Raw genomic sequence first — 21,900 nt, 5'->3', positions numbered from 1 at the left:
TCAAAGAACTGAGCTTAACCGGAAATAGGTGAACCGCAGAAGGGCTTCAATTTCCTTTGGCGACGTTATTGCGACGTCACTATAGAGAGAGCGCCTGCCTGAGCCTCGACCAGAGAGCTGTGCGCGCGGCCTAGATCCGTTGAAGCCTTCTCTGCTTTTGGGTGAGTTGGAGGAGGATTGCTGAAGGGACCCGGATGGTAGGCATTCTCCGCCCCGTGCGCTTTGGACTATATTGTACTACAGGCATGGGCAAACTTCGGCCCTCCAGGTGTTTTGGAGTTTAACTCCCACAATTCCTAACAGCCTATCGTCTGTTAGGAATTGTGGGAGTTAAAGTCCAAAACACCTGGAGGGCCGAACTTTACCCCTGCCTGATATAGGGACTGATCACAATCATCAACCTCCTGGGTCACGTTCTTGGTGTGTCTGGGTTGCTGTGAGTTTTCCGGGCTGTATGGAATGTTCCAGAAGCATTCTCTCCTGACGTTTCGCCTGCATCTATGGCAGGCATCCTCAGAGTTTGTGAGTTGTTATTGTTGTTATTACTATTATTCCGTTTTTGGGCAGAGTGTAAATAGTGATATCGCTCTGCTATATATGTATTGTGTATGTGCCTTTGGTTGATGGCAAGCCCATGAATTTAAATGGGGTTTTTAGGCAAGAAATATTCAAAGGTGATTTGAAATACGGCCTACTTATCTTCCAACATCATATAGGATCTTATATGCCTTTATTTCCCTTTCCTTACAATAAAACCTGCAGTTTTTCTTAACAGCTCTTCTTTAGGAGGTAGTCAATAAAATGCGTGGTTCAGAATGTTATTTTTGGGGTTTGTTGGAAACAAGGCAAGTGGGGTTGATATATCTGTGGAAGGTCCAGGGTGGGAGAAAGAACTCTTGTCTGTTTGAGGCAAGTGTGAGTGTTGCGTTTGGCAAGCTTGATTAGCATTGATTAGCCTTGCAGCTTCAAGGTCTGGCTGCCTACTGCAAAGGACAAGATAAATCTTCTCACCTCTGTAGGAGTCTACCGTATATCATGCAGCTGTGGACAAGTTTGCATAGGGACCACCTAACGCAGCATTGCCCGAACATGAAATGCACTGCATACTAACTCAACCAGAGAAATCAGCCATATCTGTGCACTTGATGAACCAACCTGGGCACAGCATATAATTTGAGAACACAGAAATGCTGGACAACTCTAACAACCACCATGCCAGACTACACAGAGAAACCATTGAAATCCACAAGCATGTGGACAATTTCAACAGAAAGGAGGAAACCATGAAAAGGAACAAAATCTGGCTACCTGTATTTAAAAAACTGTAAAATCAGGACAATAAATAAAGAAACCTGTTAAGGATGGGCCAGGTGTGGTCCCCTGATGTTTTTGTTTTTACCTAGTCAACATAACACCAGTGAAGGAGGATCATGGCAACCACATTTCAACATTTAATGAGCCACAAATTACTCATTTTCCTTTTGAACAAATAGGTTAATGGGCCAAGAAATAAAATATTTTTAGAAAAAGAATCTGCAGTACAGGCAGTTGGTTCTGTAGGTTTGTTCTTAAATTGAATTTGTGTGTAAATTGGAACAGGTACATGTTTGAAATGTAACTGCACACACACACATAGCTTTAGATGGAATTGAGCAGGGTTAACACCTCTGTGGTGTTTGTTTTGCTGTCTGTGCCCCCATTAAGGAGATTTCACCTCACTTTCTGTCCCTGTGATCACTGGGTTTTGACAAATGTGGCTTGTTGTAGAAACAACTATTGGTGATAAAGCTTCAGTGGAGACAACTTTTCCGTGTGTCAACTCTTCCAGGAGTGAATTTCACATCCAAGGGGTAGATTTCTCTCCATTCCTGTTGTTTCACCCCCGTTCTTAACTATGAGTCATTTGTATGTTGGATGTTTATGACTTGGAGACTGCCTGTAATTCTAAAACGTTATGTGTATTCATATTGTTGTGCTTTGGGTCTTGATAAAAAAAAACTACTTAATGAACAGGCTTGATTCCTTTAAACGTAGCACACTATGCAAGTGAGTTCATATGAAGTTTAAGAAGAAAGTGTGTAGGTCACCTAAGGGCTAACATCTTTACCATTATACAATCTGCATTGCTGTAGTAGAATGAATGCAATTTGACATTACTTTAATTGCCATTGCTCAATGCTGTGAAATTCTGGGAGTTGTAGTTGTACAAGAACTTTAGTTTCTTCCAAAGAATGCTAGTGTGTCACCAAACTACAACTCCCATTATTCCACATCATTGAGCCAGGACAGTTCAAGTGGTTGTCAAACGGCATTCATTGTACAGTATAGATGCACCTACAGTTCCTGAATCCATCTGTAAATCATCTCTCTTAAAGGAGGACTGAAGAGAGTGTCATCTCCCTCTCAACATACCTAATTGATATTGCACAGCTGGATTAAGCTTAATTCAAGCAGGCTTGGGAGTGAAGAGTGGCTGAAAAATGGATATTGGATCTAATGCAAGCTTTTCCTTTGTGGGAAATGATCTTTTAAAATAAAATAAATCTCTCTTTTTTATATTAACTCTTTTGTAACATTCAGCATGATGATAATAGCAAATACTCTTCTGTTTCTCTTCTTTTACAGGTATCACCTGAGTTCTAAAAAATGTCGTATATGCTCCCGCATTTACACAATGGCTGGCAAGTAGACCAGGCAATTCTTTCGGAAGAAGATCGTGTGGTTGTCAATCGCTTTGGGCATGACTGGGATCCCACTTGCATGAAAATGGATGAAGTTTTGTATAGCATTGCTGAAAAGGTATAACACAAAGTGGTGCAATATTGTTGAAACCATATGCATGAAATCTAATTGATATATGCTTAAACCCACAACACAAATGTAAGGGAAAATGCTTTCATTGCAGGTAACACTACCTAAATATCTTGTAGAGTACGAATTAAATGTTCACTTTTTGTGCAAGAATGTGGTAAGAAAAAGTTGCAAGCCAGAAACACTTTCTAGGATAATATATATAGTAAAATTTAATTATTGGCTATGGGCTGTGAGACATCTATATTCTAAAATAATTTAGCAATTTGCAGAATACAATACATTACAAATCAGCACAAACTTTGAAATAAACTGAAGAACTTTTATTTATGGAAATCACTGCCATCCGATGCTCTATCAACCACTGGTTTAGAAAGTTTTTTTAAAAGGTGAGTAAACAAGAGAGTCAGATTGGTTTAGTGGTTTGAGGATAAGAATACAATTCTGGAAACTAGGGCTCAAATTCCTGCCAAAACAGCAAATCAGAGATCAAACCGATGGGTAAAAACAAACTCAGTAAAATTATAAAATAACCTAAATAAACAAACATGACACATCATAAACATTTACAACATGACAAGCTTTAAAACTCTTTAAAATACACTAAAAGTGTTAACCCCAAGATGGTATACAACTTCCAACGAGTGAAGATTGGTATCCAACAAGCAGATGAGGTATGTATAAAGATGTTTTGCTCTTGGACCTTTTTAATTAGTAAACTTCTGTTTCAGGGGTGAGTCTTAGCCAACATGGTTAATAATTAAGAATTCTTGGAATGTAGTATTCAGTACAGTATTTATTATATAATATTTATTATGATATATCTCCTTTCCCTTCAACTCTCTAAAAAACTATTCTGGAGAACTCTCTAGAAGGAAAAGGTAGAAGATGTGGGAGAAAGAGGTCATAAAAATGCTTTCCCTCCTGCACAGCGACTCTTTATTTTTGACAGAAGTTATGTACAAGTAGAGGGATTTGCCTAAATGGTAAAAGCATATAACTTTTTAGAATCTCAAGACTTAAAAAAATCCTCACAAATAATACAACTCAAGCCTATTGTTAAAGAACTTGTGAAAGCCACACTATACAGTATTTTTCAGTATTATGTCATGTTAATGTGTTGAGGAAGAGCTTAGACATTACAAAACTACAGTATCACCAAGCAATGAGGAAAGGGCTTTAATATTATTTGGAATACCAATGTAAGCTGATTGTTAAGGAATTCTAGTAACGTGGACGACATACTGGCTTTTCAGTTTTCATGCAGAGGAAAAAGATCAGTGTAACTTTGTATTTAAAAATCTCCCTCTGCAGAAATAGCAGATTAAAGAGGGTGATCCATCCTCATCCTCTTGCTTACGAGTCCTGATCGGATATCACTGCTGTGCAAAAGAGTGAGTAAACAGTCCAGTTTGTACTGCATATTTATGCTAGAACATCATGCAGATCCATTGTTCTGTTGCACTTGCATTCTACATTAGGATAATATTTAGCAAGCGTTAAGTTTGCGCATTTATATACTAGACAATCTTTTCCAGTATATGCAGCACCTTCCTTCATTGTTTGTGTTCCTTCTCTTCTGCACAGAGTATACTTTCTATCCCAATTTATGGGCATGATTAATTTTCTCTCATGTCCACCATTGTTTGGGAGAGAAATCTTCTTTAAAAATGATGTGTTAGGCTTTACATTTTAGCTCTCTAGTATTTTAAGAAAGAAAACCAGTTCCAATTATTGTGTTTTTCACTCTATGAGTTTTAAAGTTATGTTACCATGTCTTATAATTTAATATGAGCACATGGAATGAAGTTGTATTTCCATAAGTCTCAATGTTGATACCTGCTAATGGTATTAAGGGTTATGGGTTGAAATGAGACTTGAAATCAGAGAAGTTCCATTGGTGTTAGAGGAAGGGGTCAGATGAGATGTTTTTGTTGATTCCTCCTTTCTGCTAAAGAGGTTTGGGGGATGCTATCAAATAATGCCTGAGATGGTACTGAAGCCTACAAAGGGAAAATACAGTTGGACCTCCATCCTTTTCCTCCAGTGGGAAGCCCCTGCTAGATATTGGAATGAGCTTGTCTGAGTTAATGTTTATACATTTCTAGTATGGTTTAGTTAGTATAGTGTTTATGTTAAGTGAATTATTTCCTGGGAGTACTTTAGAAAGGTAATACAATTGTAAAATATTTTACAAGATTTTAGTGTTGTGGACAGGAGTGTAGTAGGCTAACACACAGTTGGTAAATAAAATATAAATAGACCTAACCGTTCATTTTGCTTTCCTTCTTCCTACAAGCTTCCTACATGTTAGGTTGAACAATTGCAGAAGTGTATATATTTTAAAATATTTGTAGAAATTATTATTTTGAGTTATTACCCCCAGAATCTCCCACTATCTCCACATGACTGGGAGATGTAATCCAAAAAGTAGCTGTTGTATTGATAACTTACTACACTGCATAGATATGTTGTAAACCAACCAAGCAGAATGTATCATCGTCTCTAAATTAAGAATGGGCATTGTTGAAAAATATGGTGTTGCAGAATTGTGAAATGTTATTATGTGGTATGGGGAAGGAAATTGGATGAATATTTGGTTAGAAACATTTCCTTTTCTGGAAAGTGGAAATGTATTTATTATTGTTAGATGCCAGCATATATTCTAAATGGCAGTGTTTTAACAAATATTTTAAATTTATCAAAGTAATTATATCTTTCTATTCTGACACATTTTGCAACAGTAGGATGTGCTATGACAACGTGAAAATATGGTGAAGATTATTTGGTACAATTGTCACATCCAGGGGGCGCCTAACAAAACTTGCAGAAGAGTAATAGCTAATTGGGAAGTTAGTTATTACTCTACTGGGACGTTGAATATAACCAAAATCACAGTAGATCTTTCAGGTATATTGCACATGCCTTATTATTCCTTAATTAGTAGGAAAATAAATAATTTATTTGTCTTTTGTAAAGTTAAACCCCGTGGGTGTTCCTTTCAACTTTACAGGATTGTGGCAGCAATTTTGCTTAAGAATATAGTATGTTCTAAGCACAATTTTCATTCCATAGGTGAAAAATTTTGCTGTTATTTATCTTGTGGATATCACAGAAGTGCCAGACTTCAACAAGATGTATGAGTTGTATGATCCCTGCACCGTCATGTTCTTTTTCAGGTACATTCTATTCTTACATTTAACACATATATTCTCTGATGTTTTTTGTTATCCCTGTCTGTAAGAATTCCTGTTTTAGTATATTGATTGTTTACTCATGTCATGTAGTGTAGGCTGAGCTGCAGTAGCCAATCTAGGGTGATATTATAACTTACATTGCTGACTTAGAAACTTTCTGACTTTCCTGACAATGTTAGTTGAATGTTATTCTGTGGGAAAGTACCAGCACTACCTCAGCTGACCAACTACTCTTGGCTGTTTCCTTCTGCGTTACTCAAGATTAAGGGAAGGTGGTTTACTCATGAGTGAGCAAATGGAAGATCATTCTTTGCCCTCAAACCAGCTCTTGCCTCACCTGTTGCTGGGTTTGGGGGTATGGCTTTCTCCTTAGCTGTCAAGGCATCATACCCCCACTTCTGTTCTGGCTTTCTCTATCTTTGATGGTAGCAGCATGCTCTTCTACTTCAGTTCCTGTATGGGCATGTGGGCTGGCAGTCATAGACACATATCCCATGGCAACAGTACCTCTGGAGCAGCATTATAGATTATTGTGCTGCCTGGGAACTGGAAGAAATCATGCCACCATCTCCATCACAAGAGTAGAAGCTAGGACAGGAATGCAGGGCCTGGATAGCTGAAGAGGGAATGGTTGCAGCAACAGTAACAGGTAAGACAGAAGCAGCCTAGACAAGGGGAGCAATGAAGAATGAGCTTCCACTTGCCTACTCATAGGTAAACTACTCTCTCTCCTCGTGGCTCAGAAGGGAAGGGTCTTCTCTCTGTCTCACCTCTCGCTCAAGTGTGTTTGGTGTAAACACATTTCTAAAATTAAAAAAGCTCCCACTATCATGTTCTCCAAATTTGTTCAAATTTTAGCTGTAGAACCAGTCAGGTGTTAAGTGATCTAGTATATTATATTTTGTGCATTTATGCATTGTTTTATGCATCCTCATGGTCCTGTTAGTTACTGCATGGCTATTGGGCCTAGCCCCTATGGTGATGTGGATGCTGGTTTCAATGTGATGTATACTATACTTTGACCTGAGTAAATGGATACTTAATGGTCGAACTGCAGAACAAAAACATATTAATCTTGTAGAACAAAATCTTCTCTTTCAGATGATACTATTCACAAGCATATTCAGGTAGACTCTTTTTTAATAATTGGCTTCAAACTTTAGTAGATTTTACCATTTGTGCCAAAAGTGCCAAATTTGAAGAGATCCTGCAGGGCAGTTGCAAATTTGGCAGTATTATGTCCAGCACAAGCATAATGTTTGGTCAAAGTGTTCAAGTCCGTATCTTCATTTACATGGAAATGGTAGCAGTCTGAATAATTTGTCACAACATATTTTGATACACACTTTGAGTCAACTTGTTTGACTGGATTTTGCATCCATAATGTTAAAATTAATTTCATCGGAATCAGCAGAAAAAATGTACAGGATTTCAATTTATACTAGCCATTCTCACGCATTTAGTTTAAATTGTATTAGACTTCAAAAATTGCATTTTGCTAAATGTCGTGTGCGGTCTAGATTAGCAACTATTGCAGTTAGAGACCTCAAATTTTGGGAAACGTAGTTTATTACGTGACTGGCGCTACAGCTAAAATTTGAACAAAATTTGAGACATGATGGTGGAAAGGTTTAGATGACTTCGCATGGAATGACCCTATAGCAAAATTTACTGCAGGATGTCCCACAAAAACTTTTTTACAATTTAATAAACCTTTTCCATGTTTTTATGATAGAACCAATTAGGAAATGACATTTATAACCCAGGAACAAAAATCGTGTTACATAGTGTAATTAAATAAACAACAACAACCCATGTATAAGTTCACCCTGGATTTCTGTCCAATTTTTGTCAAACACTTTTTGACTTATATAATGTAGTTATTTATGTGGTGTGGATGTTCTGTCAGTTATAAAACAGAAATAATAATGAACAAGAGCAGGTACTGCAATGATCTCGGGGAGCAGCTGTCCCTTCATGCACAAAGTAGGACCGCAGCATCAAGTCTTGATATCCTGATATCCCCAGCATGTATAATTTGGCAGCAAATAGTTTCAATTTCCTCCTGAAGAAAATGTTTAAAAATATTATAGGCTTTTCCCCTCCCTCTGATAATGTAAACATTGGGGTTTATAATCCTTCTATTAAAATTTATTATATAAGAAATCTGAAGTAGTAAACATTGTTGTAACATTTGAGTATGTTGTATGAATATTGATGCAACTCTCTTTTCTCCCTTTCTTAAAGAAACAAGCACATAATGATTGATTTAGGTACAGGGAACAACAATAAAATTAACTGGGCGATGGAAGACAAGCAAGAGATGATTGATATAATCGAAACCGTTTATAGAGGAGCACGTAAAGGCCGAGGTCTTGTTGTGTCACCCAAAGACTACTCAACCAAATACAGATACTGATATTTAAGCTGTTTCTTACCATCTTTTCTGTAGAAACTTCATAAATGAAACTTTGTACAGTTTTTTTTTTGCTTACATCTGGTTGTCAAAATATTTTGAATTTATATAAATATTTTATCCAAGTTCTGGGGAAATGCTAAGAGATACTGGATTTTGGAAATAAAATTGTATCTTCTTGTTTTTCCTTTTAAATATTAAAATGGCCTTTCATGTTTACTATTTTTATAAAATAGATCTGCTGTTTTTAAATAAACAGGTGTAAACCAGCTGAAATAGAACAGATGCTTCTGGACTGTTTTGCCAGAATAGAAAAGGAGGGCTGAGATTTTGAGCAGAATCTGAGGATCCAGACTTCTGTTTAAAGCCATTTCCTGGAACTGCATGAATTTACTTACTCTGGCTGTGAATGCAGAGCAGTTGGCATTTAATATAATAAAATAAAATTGTCTTGATCTGGTCACTCTAGCATTTCTTAGAGAACAGATTTTATTTAAAAGTATATTATCCAAATTGCCGGAACATTCTCAAAATTTGGTTCCAGAAAACAATATTTTGCTTACTTCCTACTGTGTGTTTTCATAGTTTGGATTGAAGTGAAATATACACCTCAGGCTGCAAAATACAGTATTATTTGTTCTTAGGTTTATTTCAGTGTCCTTCACAGGAACATCACCAAATGTTGTATAAAATATTTTTCATAAATAAATTAAAATACATACAAATTAAAGTGGTCTTTTGTACACCTTCTGTGGCTTCATTCAGATATCCAGTTTATTATTCATACCCTGAATTATGTTCACATTATATTCTGGTCGACTGCTGAAATGATCTTAAGACCTGCTCCCCCGGGATACACTGGTTAGAGTTCAGAACACACAATACAGGGAGAGTGGCCAGACAGTGTAAATCCTTTCTTGCAAAGGTAGATTGTAGAATACTTTCTTCCCATTTGATGCTCATAACATTTTTTTCATGCATGATGGGGGAGTTGGGAGCCTGGACAAAGCAATATATTTAAAAAGCGTGTATGTTTGCTTTTATTATAAATATATAAATCATTGCGAGATCCAGCATTATCAGGTTTCAAAGATTATCTTAATCTTATAAAAATATTTAAAACTTTTCTTGTAATAAAAGCTAGATATTTTGTTTCAAATTACTATAGCCACTGATGTAATAGGCCGAATTTGTCCATTCTTCGGTCAGAGACTAGTGTGAACAGCCTATGTTGTAGAATTGTAGCTCGCTCTTAAAACCTTTGTTTCTGAGTACTTTTGTCTGATGTACTGATGACTTCATCTTCAGTGCTGTAAGAATAGAAATTTGCACAGGGATTGAAATAAAAGTTGAGAAAATAAAGCTATTAGGTTGATTGTGGCATCTGCAGAAAATAGTTGTAGACCCTCCATTTTCTTCTAATTTCATAAAAATGCTTGAATTTAATAAATGGCAGCTTTTAAAATGATAGCTAATATTTCAATAGTGGAAGAACATATGGAGGAAACACATACCGGCAGTTATCTTACTTTCTGTCCCTGTAATCATTGGATTTTGAAAAAAAATTGCTTGTTGTGGAAACAAGGATTGGTGATAAAGCTTCAGTGGAGACTTTTCCTCATGATAACTTCCAGAAGTGAATTCCCCTTCTGAGTAGATTTCTCTCACTTCCTGTTTCACACCCCTGTTCTTAACTGTGAGTCATTTTGCATGTTCAGGCCTCTAATGTCTCTACATTACTCCATCTGTGAGCACAAATGGGCATGCCTCTCTTGCTACAATTCTACAATTAACCAAAATTCAACACTGCCAACTTTTTCTTCCCCAAACCTGAATTGAGCTGGCTCTCCTGACAGACCCACCTCTACAATTGCAGGGCAAGTAAATTGTTTTCTTTTAACCAGTGCTCATACATTTACCAGCAGACATACAGCTATTAACATGTATTATTTAAGAGAGCCTGAACCTTACCATTATTTCTTCACCAGCATTTTCTATCCCCGCTTGTGTCATCAGTCCAGTAACATGTTCTTCTAAATCATCTATGCGTTCGCCCATTTCATCCAGTAAAAATGTTAAAGAGCACTGCATTTTTGTTTTCTGGGTTTGTATGCTTCTCAAAATAATATGGCCATGGAAAGAGAAACCATTAATATTCAAAGTAACATGAAACTGAAGGACAAACTAATCAAGTTCGATGGGTACTGAGAAAAGGACTATACTGGTCTATTTAAAAAGCATATTCTTTTACCACTCATAAATTATTCCCTTTCCATTATGGACTCTGAATGGTATATCACCAGAATTAAATGTTCGTGTCATAACTGGGTTTAATTTGCAAACACTTTTAGTACTACCTCAGGACCCTACCAGACAGGCCCTATATCCCAGGATCTGATCCCAGGTTTTCTGCTTTAAACTGGATTATCAGGAAACCATATCAAATTCCTGGGGTCACCATAAGTCAACAAGGGACTTGAAGGAACATATATACATGCGTTTAAATCAATATCAATTACTGTACTTCTTAGTAGAATTACAATTAAACAAATTTTGGAATTACAGTAGAGTCTCGCTTATCCAAAATAAACGGGCTGGCAGAAGGTTGGATAAGTGAAAATATTGGATAATGAGGAGAGATTAAGGAAAAGCCTATTAAACATCAAATTACATTATGATTTTACAAATTAAGCACCAAAACATTTGTGTTTTACAACAAATTGACAGAAAAAGCAGTAACGTTATGTAGTAATTACTGTATTTACGAATCTATCACCAAAACATCGCAATGTATTGAAAACACTGACCACAAAAACACTGACTACTAAAAAGCAGACTGCATTGGATAATACAGAAAGCTGGATAAGTGAAGGTTGGATAAGTGATACTCTATTGAATTATAAATGAAGCCATTTCTTTGCAACTGCCTTTCTAAATATAGTTAATGCCCAGGTTTTGTGATTTTTGAGTAAGAAACGTTAAAGGATATTTCTTAATTTTGTCTTGTCAATCAGTGCTTGAAAATTTTCTTGCAAATGTTGTAGTAGGTTTTCTGCCTGAAAAAACAAAAAACAAAAATGCTGTCAGCAAATTACTGTTATTCTGTAAAGGTAGGATAAGGAAAATATTTTCTGGAGCAGTCTTGTGCATTTAGACCTAGTAGAAGAGGGAAAATTGCTGGCTACAGCCCTTTGAAAGGCCCTTGGTATCACTCCTGCCCCCATCCGGAAGTCCCTGGTACTGCTTCCATAAGTAAAATATGAAAGTCTCCTTAGTGGGGCGATTTCATGATGTTTTGAGGCATTTAATATCCTCAAATAGCTCCCAACAAAAAGCTTGAGAATTTTCTGGAAGCAATACATGTCACTTTCTGTCAATCAGTGCAGTTCTACAATTCTGCAGGAGAAAGAAATCAAGTAATTTAGTCCTTTGGTCTCCAGAGTGTGGCCACCTGAACTGTGAATACATTACTTTGGTAAATCAACACATACTTAATTAAATTCAATCGATACAATGGGACCACTAAAACTTGTGATTCAACAGTAGGATTCACATTAATGTTTCTTTTCTTAGGAAAGAATATATACATGGAAAGTTGAGTTTTATTTCAGCTAGCATACGTGGGGAGGTAGGTATTTTAAAGTGCCTAACTGAATCCCTTTATTATTTAAAAAAAAACACATTAGAGAACTATTTACAGATGTTGAAAAAGAACACATCTGGAACAAATAAAGGAAACGTATTTGAGAAGCTTGAAACTCATTCAGTCTTTAATTACAAATCTATTTTCCTATAAAATATTCAGTGTTACTAAGCTGCTTTGAGTGGCCAAATAAATTTAACTTTTACATCATGTTATTTTTGTGAAATCTTATAGATTGAAAAAGATGCCTGCACCTGCATAAGAAATTTTATATATATACACATACACAGTATATTGGATATGTGAACTATAGTTATCTATGTTATTGCAAGAGAAACATGAAACTGAAGGAGGCATGAATCATCAGTATAAGACTTCATTATTATGACTCAGGAAATGTGAAATGGCAAACAATATTGGAGAAAATCAACTCATTTGAAATGTGCTGGAGAAGAGTTCTAGGAACAGCATGGACTGCTACAAAGAAAAATACATGAGTCTTGGAGAAAATCAGGACTGAACTACTTCTAGAATCCAAGATGACTAAACCGAAACTGTTGTACTTTGATCATATTATGGGGAAACTGGGTGCACTGAGGCTAATGAAGACATGGGCAAACTTAGGTCCTCCAGGTGTTTTGGACTTCAACTCCCACAATTCCTAACAGCCTACTGGCTGTTAGGAATTGTGGGAGTTGAAGTCCAGAACACCTGGAGGGTTTAAGTTTGCCCTTGCCTGGGCTAATGTTTGGTAAGGTATAAGAATGCAGTAGGAAACAGGGAAGACTACATTCCAGATAGAGAGACTCAGTCCAGGAAGCCATGGCTCTGAGCCTGTAAGACCTGATTAGGGCTGCTGGAAGATAGGATGACTTGGAGATTTCTCATTTGCTTATGTGTCTTCAAGTGGCCTGCTGACTTTCAGTGACCCAATTTCTAGGTCAACTTGTTAGCAATTAACAAGAAAACAGTACTACTTAAGTAACCAAGAACATGTATTTCTGCTAGTTTTAGCACGTCAAAACCATTAAGGTTTAAAGTTTTATAGCAAAACTTTAGTCATGCTTAAGAGTACATCCTCTGAAATCAGTGGGACCTCTGATATCACTGGCCTCAAATATTAGCTTTGTTCTGAGGATAATTGACCTGCTGATTCCAAAAACAGCACCAGTTTCCCCCTTTCAGTGCTAGTTTTTGAGATACAGAACAGATGCCATGTACCAGTTGCCATCTGCTCTCCTATAGAAAAACATGATAATAATATCTGAAAAATTAGACTGGATGAAGTTGATTTTCTGAATCAACGTCCCAAATAATCTGAGGAACAGGCCTAAAAACAAAGATACTAAGAATTTCTTTTGTTGGGCTGTTTTGTTGGCTTTAGTTGCTTTACTCTAAGACTATCAGGAGCTACGGTGGCGCAATGGGTTAAACCCTTGTGCTGGCTGAACTGCTGACCGGAAGGTTGGAGGTTTGAATCTGCGAGACGGGGTGAGCTCCCGTCTCTCAACCCCAGCTTCCCAATGCGGGGACATGAGAGAAGCCTCCCACAGGATGGTAACACATCGGGGCATCCCCTAGGTAATGTCTTTGTAGACAGCTGATTCTCTCACATCAGAAGCAACTTGCAGTATGTTCTCAATTCGCTTGACACAATAAAATTTTTTCTTAAGACTGTGACTTGATCCTGACATTCATTTTTTTCCCTTACATAACACTATGTAACAAAATTTGAAAAAAAAAACAAAAAACCATGTTCCTGGTTTGAAAGCGTTGTTTCCTGTTTAATTGTGTGGTACTTACTTTGAAAGTACTTGTTATACACCAGAAACTTTGTTTTTGTGGTTGCCACGAACTATGTTGAATTGGTTGAGAATCAGTGAGATATTCATTGAAAAACTATAGCAAAATGTGCGGCAGGTTATCCCACTAAAACAAAGATTTTGCTATTTAATAAACCTGGTACTATTCCATTATCTGGGCAGACTTCAAAAGGGAACCTAGACAGAGAAGGATACTCAATTTTATGTGGGAGGGAGGAGATGAAGGAGGAAAATCATTTCCCCCATTTTTGCTGGTCACCCCCTCCCTTTTCCCATATCCTAAATAATGATTGTTTCCACAACAGTGACACAGGAGGGGGGAATAACATGAAAACGGGGAAATGATTTAACTCCTTCAACCCCCTTTCTCTCTCTAGCGCCCCCTTGTGTCCTCCCCGCCCGGATACCACAACCATAAACATTTCCTATTATTTTATGATAGAACCAATTAGGAAATGACATTTATAACCCAGGAACAAAAAATTCCTGTTAAATTGTATAATCTTTGTATCATAAATGTGATGAAATACATGAGTTGTTGTGTGTCTGCAAGTCATATCCTACTCGTGTAAGACCCTAAGGCAAATCGATCACTAGACCTTCTTGGCAAGATTTCTTCCCAGTCAGTGAGGATTTGTTATTGTTTTCCTCTGAGAGAGTGTCACTTGCCTAAGTCATCTAGTGGGTTTCCATGGCCAAGCTGGGATTCAAACCCTGGTCTCCAGAGAAAGTCTAGCACTCAAACCACTGCACCAGGCTGCCTTCTCTTAAGTCCCAAGTAGTCCAGTTTTTTTAAAAAAAACACCCCCATTTACAGAAAAAGTGTCTGTACCCTAAGCAAGTTTTAGTGAGCCAGAAAATGAACTGACTTTTCCAGGCTGTATGGCCATGTTCCAGAAGCAATATCTCCTGACGTTTCACTCACAACTATGGCAGGCATCCTCAGAGGTAGTGAGGTATATTGGAAAAACTAAGCAAGAGAGGTTTATATAACTGTGGAAGGCCTAGGGTGGGAGAAAGAACTTGTCTGTTGGAAGAAATTGTGAATGTTACAATTAATCACCTTGATTAGCATTGAAAAGCCTTGCAACTTCAAGGCCTAGCTGATTCCTGCTTGGGGGACTCCTTTGTTGGGAGATGTTAACTGGCCTCGATAATGGATTTCTGTCTGGAATTCCCCTGTTTTCAGAGTGTTGTTCTTTATTTACTGTCCTGATTTTAGAGTTTTTTTTAATACTGGTAGCCAGCTTTTGTTCATTTTCATGGTTTCCTCCTTTCTGTTGAAATGGTCCGCATGCTTGTGGATTTCAGTAGCTTCTCTGCGTAGTGTGACATGGTGGTTGTTAGAGTGGTCCAGTATTTCTGTCTACACAGGTACCACCAAACGCAGCATTGCCCAAACACAAATCAAGGAACATGAAAGGCTCTGCAGACTAACTCAACCAGAGAAGTCAGCTATAGAATTTATGTGTTTTAAATGCATTTTTTATCCTGTATTTTTGTTTTGATATATTTTATTACTGTGATATATATTTATATTTTATAGTGTGATTTGTATTATGTTGCCTATATTTTGTCCTAAGTTGTTAGGGCCTCTGCCCCATGTAAGCCACCCTGAGTCCCCGCGGGGAGATGGTGGCGGGGTATAAATAAAGTTTTATTATTATTATTATTATTATTATTATTATTATTTTATTATTATTATATAGAAGAACACTTGATGAATCAACCTGGATACAACATATTTTTGTAGAACACAGAAATGCTGGACCACTCTAACAACCACCATGCCAGACTACACAGAGAAGCCACTGAAATCCACAAGCATGTGGACAATTTCAACAGAAAGGAGGAAACCATGAAATTGAACAAAGTTTTTTCTTCTTTACTCATTCAGTCATTTTTGACTCTTTGTGACCTCATAGACCAATCTGCGCCAGAGCTCCATGTCGGCCGTCGCGAACAAAGTTTGGCTACTAGTACAGTAGAGTCTCACTTATCCAAGCTTCACTTATCCAACGTTCTGGATTATCCAATGCATTTTTGTAGTCAATGTTTTCAATACATTGTGATATTTTGGTGCTAAATTAGTAAATACAGTAGAGTCTCACTTATCCAAGCTTCTGGATTATCCAAGCCATTTTTGTAGTCAATGTTTTCAATATATCGTGATATTTTGGTGCTAAATTCGTAAATACAGTAATTACAACATAGCATTACTGCGTATTGAACTACTTTTTCTGTCAAATTTGTTGTATAACATGATGTTTTGGTGCTTAATTTGTAAAATCATAACCTAATTTGATGTTTAATAGGCTTTTCCTTAATCCCTCCTTATTATCCAACATATTCGCTTATCCAAGCTTCTGCCAGCCCGTTTAGCTTGGATAAGTGAGACTCTACTGTACAGTAATTACTACATAGCATTACTGCGTATTGAACTACTTTTTCTGTTAAATTTGTTGTTAAACATGATGTTTTGGTGCTTAATTTGTAAAATTATAACCTATTTTGATGTGTAATAGGCTTTTCCTTAATCCCTCCTTATTATCCAACATATTCGCTTATCCAACAGTCTGCCGGCCCGTTTATGTTGGATAAGTGAGACTCTACTGTATTTAAAAAAACTCTAAAAGCAAGACAGTAAATAAAGAGCAACACTCAAAAAACATGGGAATTCCAGAAAGGAAATAATCAGGGCCAGCTAACACCTCCCCACAAAGGATTTCCCCAGGCAGGAAGCAGCCAGTCTTTGAAGCTGGAAGACCATTCAATGCTAATCAAGGTGGCCAATTGCAACATTCAGGGAGACAAGAGTTCTTTCTCCCACCCTGGAACTTCCACGGATATATAAACCTCACTTGCCTAGTTTCCAATATTCCTCACAACTCTGAGGATGTCTGCCATAGATGCAGGCGAAACGTACTTCCTTCCTTCCCCTCCCTTCCCTCACTCACAAACTGAGAGAGCTCCCTGGCGCTCTGGGGGTCGTTGCCGTCGGCCATCCCCTTCCTCTTGCCTTCTCTCTCGGTTTCCCTTCCTTCTGGCTGGCTGTTTCCTTCTGGCTGGCTTTTCCGCGCTCCCTCCCGCCTTCCTGAACCCGGCTACTTGGTTGTTGTCTCCTTCTTTCCCGCCCTTTGGGCCGCCCAGATGGGAAGAACGCTCGCCCAGGAAAGCGCGCCGTCCAGAGCTGGTCCTTCAAGGAGCGCCTGTGTGTGGAAAGTCTTTGCGCCTCCGAGATGTTCAATCATGCAGAAAAGCAGGAAGCACTGAACAGTCCGGGTCTGAGGAGCAATGCTATGGAATAATGGGAAACCAGTATTGAAAAACTCAAATATCAGGACAGAAAATAAAGAGCAACATTAAAAAACAACAACAACCCCCCCCCCCAAAACAGGGGAGTTCCGGACAAGAATCAATAAGGGTCAGCTAACACCTCCCAACAAAGGATTCCCCGAGGCAGGAAGCAGCCAGGCTTTGAAGCTACAAGGCCATTCGATGCTAATCAAGGTGGTCAATTGCAACATTTACACTTGCCTCCAACAGACAAGAGTTCTTTCTCCTACCTTACTTTTACTTAGGCGATCCCTCGTAGTTCAAGGACCATTGTCTTCCATCTGTGGGGTCTTAGGTGGCTGAAGAGACCTATTCTTGATCTGCATGTTCTCCCACAGTGATGACATCGGTTTCTAGGTGGAAGGCGGTCCCCGTCAATGTTGGCTTGACGGGCCTTCCTCTTGGCACGTTTCTCCCTTAAGCCCTCCATTCGTGCCTCTTCGAACTCCGCAGCACTGCTGGTCACAGCTGACCTCAAATTAGAGCGCTCAAGGGCCAGGGCTTCCCAGTTCTCAGTGTCTATGCCACAGTTTTTAAGGTTGGCTTTAAGCCCATCTTTAAATCTCTTTTCCTGCCCACCAACATTCCGTTTCCCGTTCTTGAGTTCGGAGTAGAGTAGCTACTTTGGGAGACAGTGAACGGGCATTCGGACAACGTGGCCAGTCCAGCGGAGTTGATGGTGTAGAAGCATCACTTCAATGCTGGTGGTCTTTGCTTCTTCCAGCACGCTGATATTTGTCCGCCTGTCTTCCCAAAAGATTTGCAGGATTTTTCTGAGGCAACGCTGATAGGAATGCTCTAGGAATTGAGTGTGACGTCTGTAGACCGTCCACGTTTCGCAGGCATAGAGCAGGGTTGGGAGGACAATGGCTTTATAAACAACCACCTTGGTCTCTCTACGGATGCCCTGGTCATCAAACACTCTCTGCTTCATTCTGAAAAATGCTGCACTCGCAGAGCTCAGGCGGTGTTGTATTTCAGTGTCAGTGTTGACTTTTGTGGAGAGGTGGCTGCCAAGGTACCATGTTGAAGGTAATCATGTTGAAGTTGAAGTTTTACTGCTCGGTTTAATGTTTTATCTGATTTGTGCTGTCGTGTCTGGGCATGGCCCCATGTAAGCCACCATGTAAGATGGGGCGGGATATAAGAATAAAATTATTATTATTATTATTATTATTATTATTATTATTATTATTATTATTATTATTGTAGCAGAAATTATCAACATTGTCTAATGTTACCCCGTTAAGCTGTATTCCTGGCATTGCAGAAGGATTGGCTGGTGCCTGTTGGAAGAGCACTTTGGTTTTCTTGATGTTCAATGAGACGCCGAGCTTCTCGTATGCTTCTGCAAAGGTGTTTAGAGTGGCTTGTAGGTCTTCTGAGTGCGCACAGACTACGTTGTCATCGGCATATTGGAGTTCTGTAATAGATGTTGTGGTGACCTTGGTTTTGGCTTTCAGTCTGCTGAGGTTAAATAGCTTGCCATCTGTCCGATAGATGATTTCCACTCCGGTGGGAAGCTTCCCATCAACAAGGTGAAGTATCATAGCAATGAAGATGGAAAATAAGGTAGACATTCCAGATATATGAACCTCCCCTGCCTAGTTTCCAACAGACCTCACAACTCTGAGGATGCCTGCCATAGATGTGGGCGAAACGTCAGGAGAGAATGCTTCTGGAACATGGTCTTACAGCCTTGAAAACTCATAGCAACCAAGTTATTCTGGCCATGAAAGGCTTCGACAACACAATGGGAATTATTGTTTTACAGCGTCTTTAGTCTCCTCTACCAAAGAGTGCTGGTTCCTCCCCAAATTAAAAGTCCCAGGATTCAATAGCATTGAGCCAGGGCCATTAAAATTGTGCTAAACTGCATTAATTCTGTATTGTAGACGCATCCAAACTCAACAGCAACTCCAAACCCCAAAACATGTCACATCTCTTTGAGAAGGGAAAGAGTGCCTGCTATTGCATTTTAGTCTGTATTATTTTTGAAATAATGAACTTTGAAAAAGTTTTATTGCATTATATTATGTGAATATATATACAGTAGAGCAGGGGTCCTCAAACATTTTAAGCCGAGGGCCGGTCCACAATCCTTCAGACTGTTGAGGGGCCGGATTATCATTTGAAAAAAAAATACAAACAAATTCCGATGCACACTGCAAATGTCTTATTTGTAGTGCAAAAACAACAACAACAACAACAACAACAACAACAACAGCAAGAACAATGAAAGAACAATACAATATTTAAAAATAAAAACAATTTTAACCAACATACATTTATCAGGATTTCAATGGGAAGTGTGGTCCTGCTTCTGGCCAATGAGATAGTCAAGTTAATTAGGGTTGTTGTTGTTGTTGTTGTTGTTGTTGTTGTTGTTGTTGTGTGCCTTCAAGTCATTTCAGACTTTGGGTGAGCCTGTCTAAAATGTATTATTTATTTATTTACTGCATTTATTTACTACATTTGTATCACACCCTTCTCACCCCAAAGGGGACTCAGAGTGGCTTACAAATTATATGTACATAGAATATATTATATTATTAGCATAGCACAATATTAGCATTATATATTACTATATTGAACTATAATAATAATAATAATAATAATAATAACTTTATTTTTATACCCCGCCCCATCTCCCCGAAGGGACTCGGGACGGCTTACATAGGGCCTGGCCCATAAAACAAACAAATAACAGTAACAAAGCAATAAAACAACTATACCACTATACTGTAATATTATTAGTAATATTATATGTAATATAGAATATAATATTATTATATGGTATTATTATTAGTGTTATATTGTATTACATTATAAAAATATTATCAGTATTATATGTATATACAATATATTATAAAACTGAGGGCAGGGGCCAGGTAAATGACCTCAGAGGGCCGCATCCGGCCCCCGGGCCTTAGTTTGGGGACCCCTGCAGTAGAGTCTCACTTATCCAACATAAACAGGCCAGCAGAACGTTGGATAAGCGAATATGTTGGATAATAAGGAGAGATTAAGGAGAAGCCTATTAAACATCAAATTAGGTTATGATTTTACAAATTAAGCACCAAAACATCATATTATACAACAAATTTGACAGAAAAAGTAGTTCAATAGGCAGTAATGCTACATAGTAATTACTGTATTTATGAATTTAGCACCAAAATATCACAATGTATTGAAAACATTGACTACAAAAATGTGTTGGATAATCCAGAACGTTGGATAAGTGAGTGTTGGATAAGTGAGACTCTACTGTATATATATATACCGTAGAATCTTGCTTATCCAACGCTCTGTATTATCCAACAGTCTGCCTCCCGCCCGGATCCACAGCTGTTTCTCTAGGCAGCAACACGCAGCGGCCCAACATGTCCAACAACAAAACAAGCACACTCCCAAATAAGTAGCGGACTTATTGTAAAACATGATGTTTTGGTACTTTGTGAAATCATAATGTAATTTGACGTTTAATAGGCTTTTCCTTAATCCCTCCTTATTATCCAGCATTGTTCCTTATTCAACGTTTTGCCGGCCCATTTATGTTGGATAAGTGAGACTCTACTGTATGTATATATATATATACATATATATACATACTAGTTGTGCCCAGCCACGCGTTGCTGTGGCAAAGTGGTGGTGGTATTGGTTAAAAATTGTTGTGTAATTTTTATTTGACGTTATTTGCAATTTTTTATTAATTTTATTGTAAGTTATATTTTTATTTATTATTTTTTATTATTTTCTTGTATTATTTTTAGTTATTTTCTGTTATTATAGTATTTTATTTTATTAATTTTTAGTGTTTTTTATTATTTTTTATTGGGTTGCTAGGAGACCAAGTTGGAGGAGCTTAGCCTTCTAACTGGCAGCAATTAGATAAAAGCAATTATTCCTCTCTCTCTAATTAGGACTTTATTTTTCTTTTCATTTTGTTGTATTAACCTAGAGGCGTGGATGATGGGTTGTGTTGTCATATTTCGAAGTTGGGGGGCCTGTAGTTTTGTTGTTTTGTGGGTCGGCGTGATGCCATCACTCTTTTATATATATATATATATATATATATATATATATATATATATATATATTAGGCTTGATCGATCCACGAAAAATTTGATTCTAAACTCGTTGCAAATGTAGAGGGGGGCAGCATTTCGTTTTTGAAGGTATTTCCGAATTTTGTCCCCAAAAAATTTCGAAATTAACGAAAATTCGTTATTTTCTAAATTAATTCGTTAATGGCGGACGCGCATGCGCAATTCCCAAAAACAGCACAGAGGGAGAGGACTTTACAGGACTCTCCCACCCTCATTTTTTTAGTGATCTTCTTCAAACTTGGTACAGTGGTAGAACACATTTAACACTGATAGCTCACCAAAATTTGGAACGTTTCCCTTATCCTCTGATTTTTGGCGAATTTTCATAGCTTTTATAATAAACCATTTTTTAATAATTGCAGAAATCTGTTCCTGGTTTGAAAGTCTTATTTCCTGTTAAATTGGGTTGTCTTTACTGTGAAAGTCATTGTTCTACTTCAGAAACTTTGTTTTTGTGGCTGAAACTTTGTTAAATTGGTGTGTGTGTGATATATACTGTGTATATAGTCCCTGCATAATGTGTGTGTGTGTGTGTGTGTGTGTGTGTGTGTGTGTGTGTATAGGT

The 21,900-nt window shown here is 37.8% G+C and overlaps 2 protein-coding genes across 8 annotated transcripts; one reads left to right on the top strand and one right to left on the bottom strand.

The window, feature by feature from the left end:
* The first annotated feature begins 26 nt into the window (after positions 1-26).
* Positions 27-9,154, top strand: txnl4a (thioredoxin like 4A). Of its 4 annotated transcripts, none has more exons than XM_003219736.4 (4): positions 27-161; positions 2,626-2,799; positions 5,887-5,990; positions 8,256-9,154. In XM_003219736.4, exons 2-4 carry the CDS (start codon positions 2,647-2,649, stop codon positions 8,425-8,427), a joined length of 429 nt encoding a protein of 142 aa, XP_003219784.1. In that variant the 5' UTR covers positions 27-161; positions 2,626-2,646; the 3' UTR covers positions 8,428-9,154. The 4 variants fall into 4 exon arrangements, with proteins under 4 accessions (XP_003219784.1, XP_008106977.1, XP_062836691.1 ...); XM_008108770.3 differs by having other exon boundaries at positions 86-197; XM_062980621.1 differs by lacking the exon at positions 27-161 and adding an exon at positions 504-522.
* On the bottom strand, positions 3,120-17,217 carry hsbp1l1 (heat shock factor binding protein 1 like 1). Of its 4 annotated transcripts, none has more exons than XM_062980625.1 (4): positions 16,848-17,205; positions 11,414-11,480; positions 10,396-10,490; positions 3,120-3,277 (listed from the first exon to the last, which is right to left on the bottom strand). In XM_062980625.1, the coding sequence occupies exons 1-4, from the start codon at positions 16,893-16,895 to the stop codon at positions 3,263-3,265; spliced, it is 225 nt and encodes a 74-aa protein (XP_062836695.1). In that variant the 5' UTR covers positions 16,896-17,205; the 3' UTR covers positions 3,120-3,262. The 4 variants fall into 4 exon arrangements, with proteins under 4 accessions (XP_062836695.1, XP_062836693.1, XP_062836694.1 ...); XM_062980623.1 differs by lacking the exon at positions 3,120-3,277 and adding an exon at positions 9,048-9,423 and having other exon boundaries at positions 16,848-17,213; XM_062980624.1 differs by lacking the exon at positions 3,120-3,277 and adding an exon at positions 9,437-9,808 and having other exon boundaries at positions 16,848-17,217.
* Positions 17,218-21,900: the final 4,683 nt, after the last annotated feature.

The sequence above is a fragment of the Anolis carolinensis genome, chromosome 4 (assembly GCF_035594765.1).
Source record: "Anolis carolinensis isolate JA03-04 chromosome 4, rAnoCar3.1.pri, whole genome shotgun sequence".
Lineage (NCBI taxonomy): Eukaryota > Metazoa > Chordata > Lepidosauria > Squamata > Dactyloidae > Anolis > Anolis carolinensis.
Note: the sequence above shows the minus strand (reverse complement) of the source record. Positions and strands in the feature narration are given on the sequence as shown.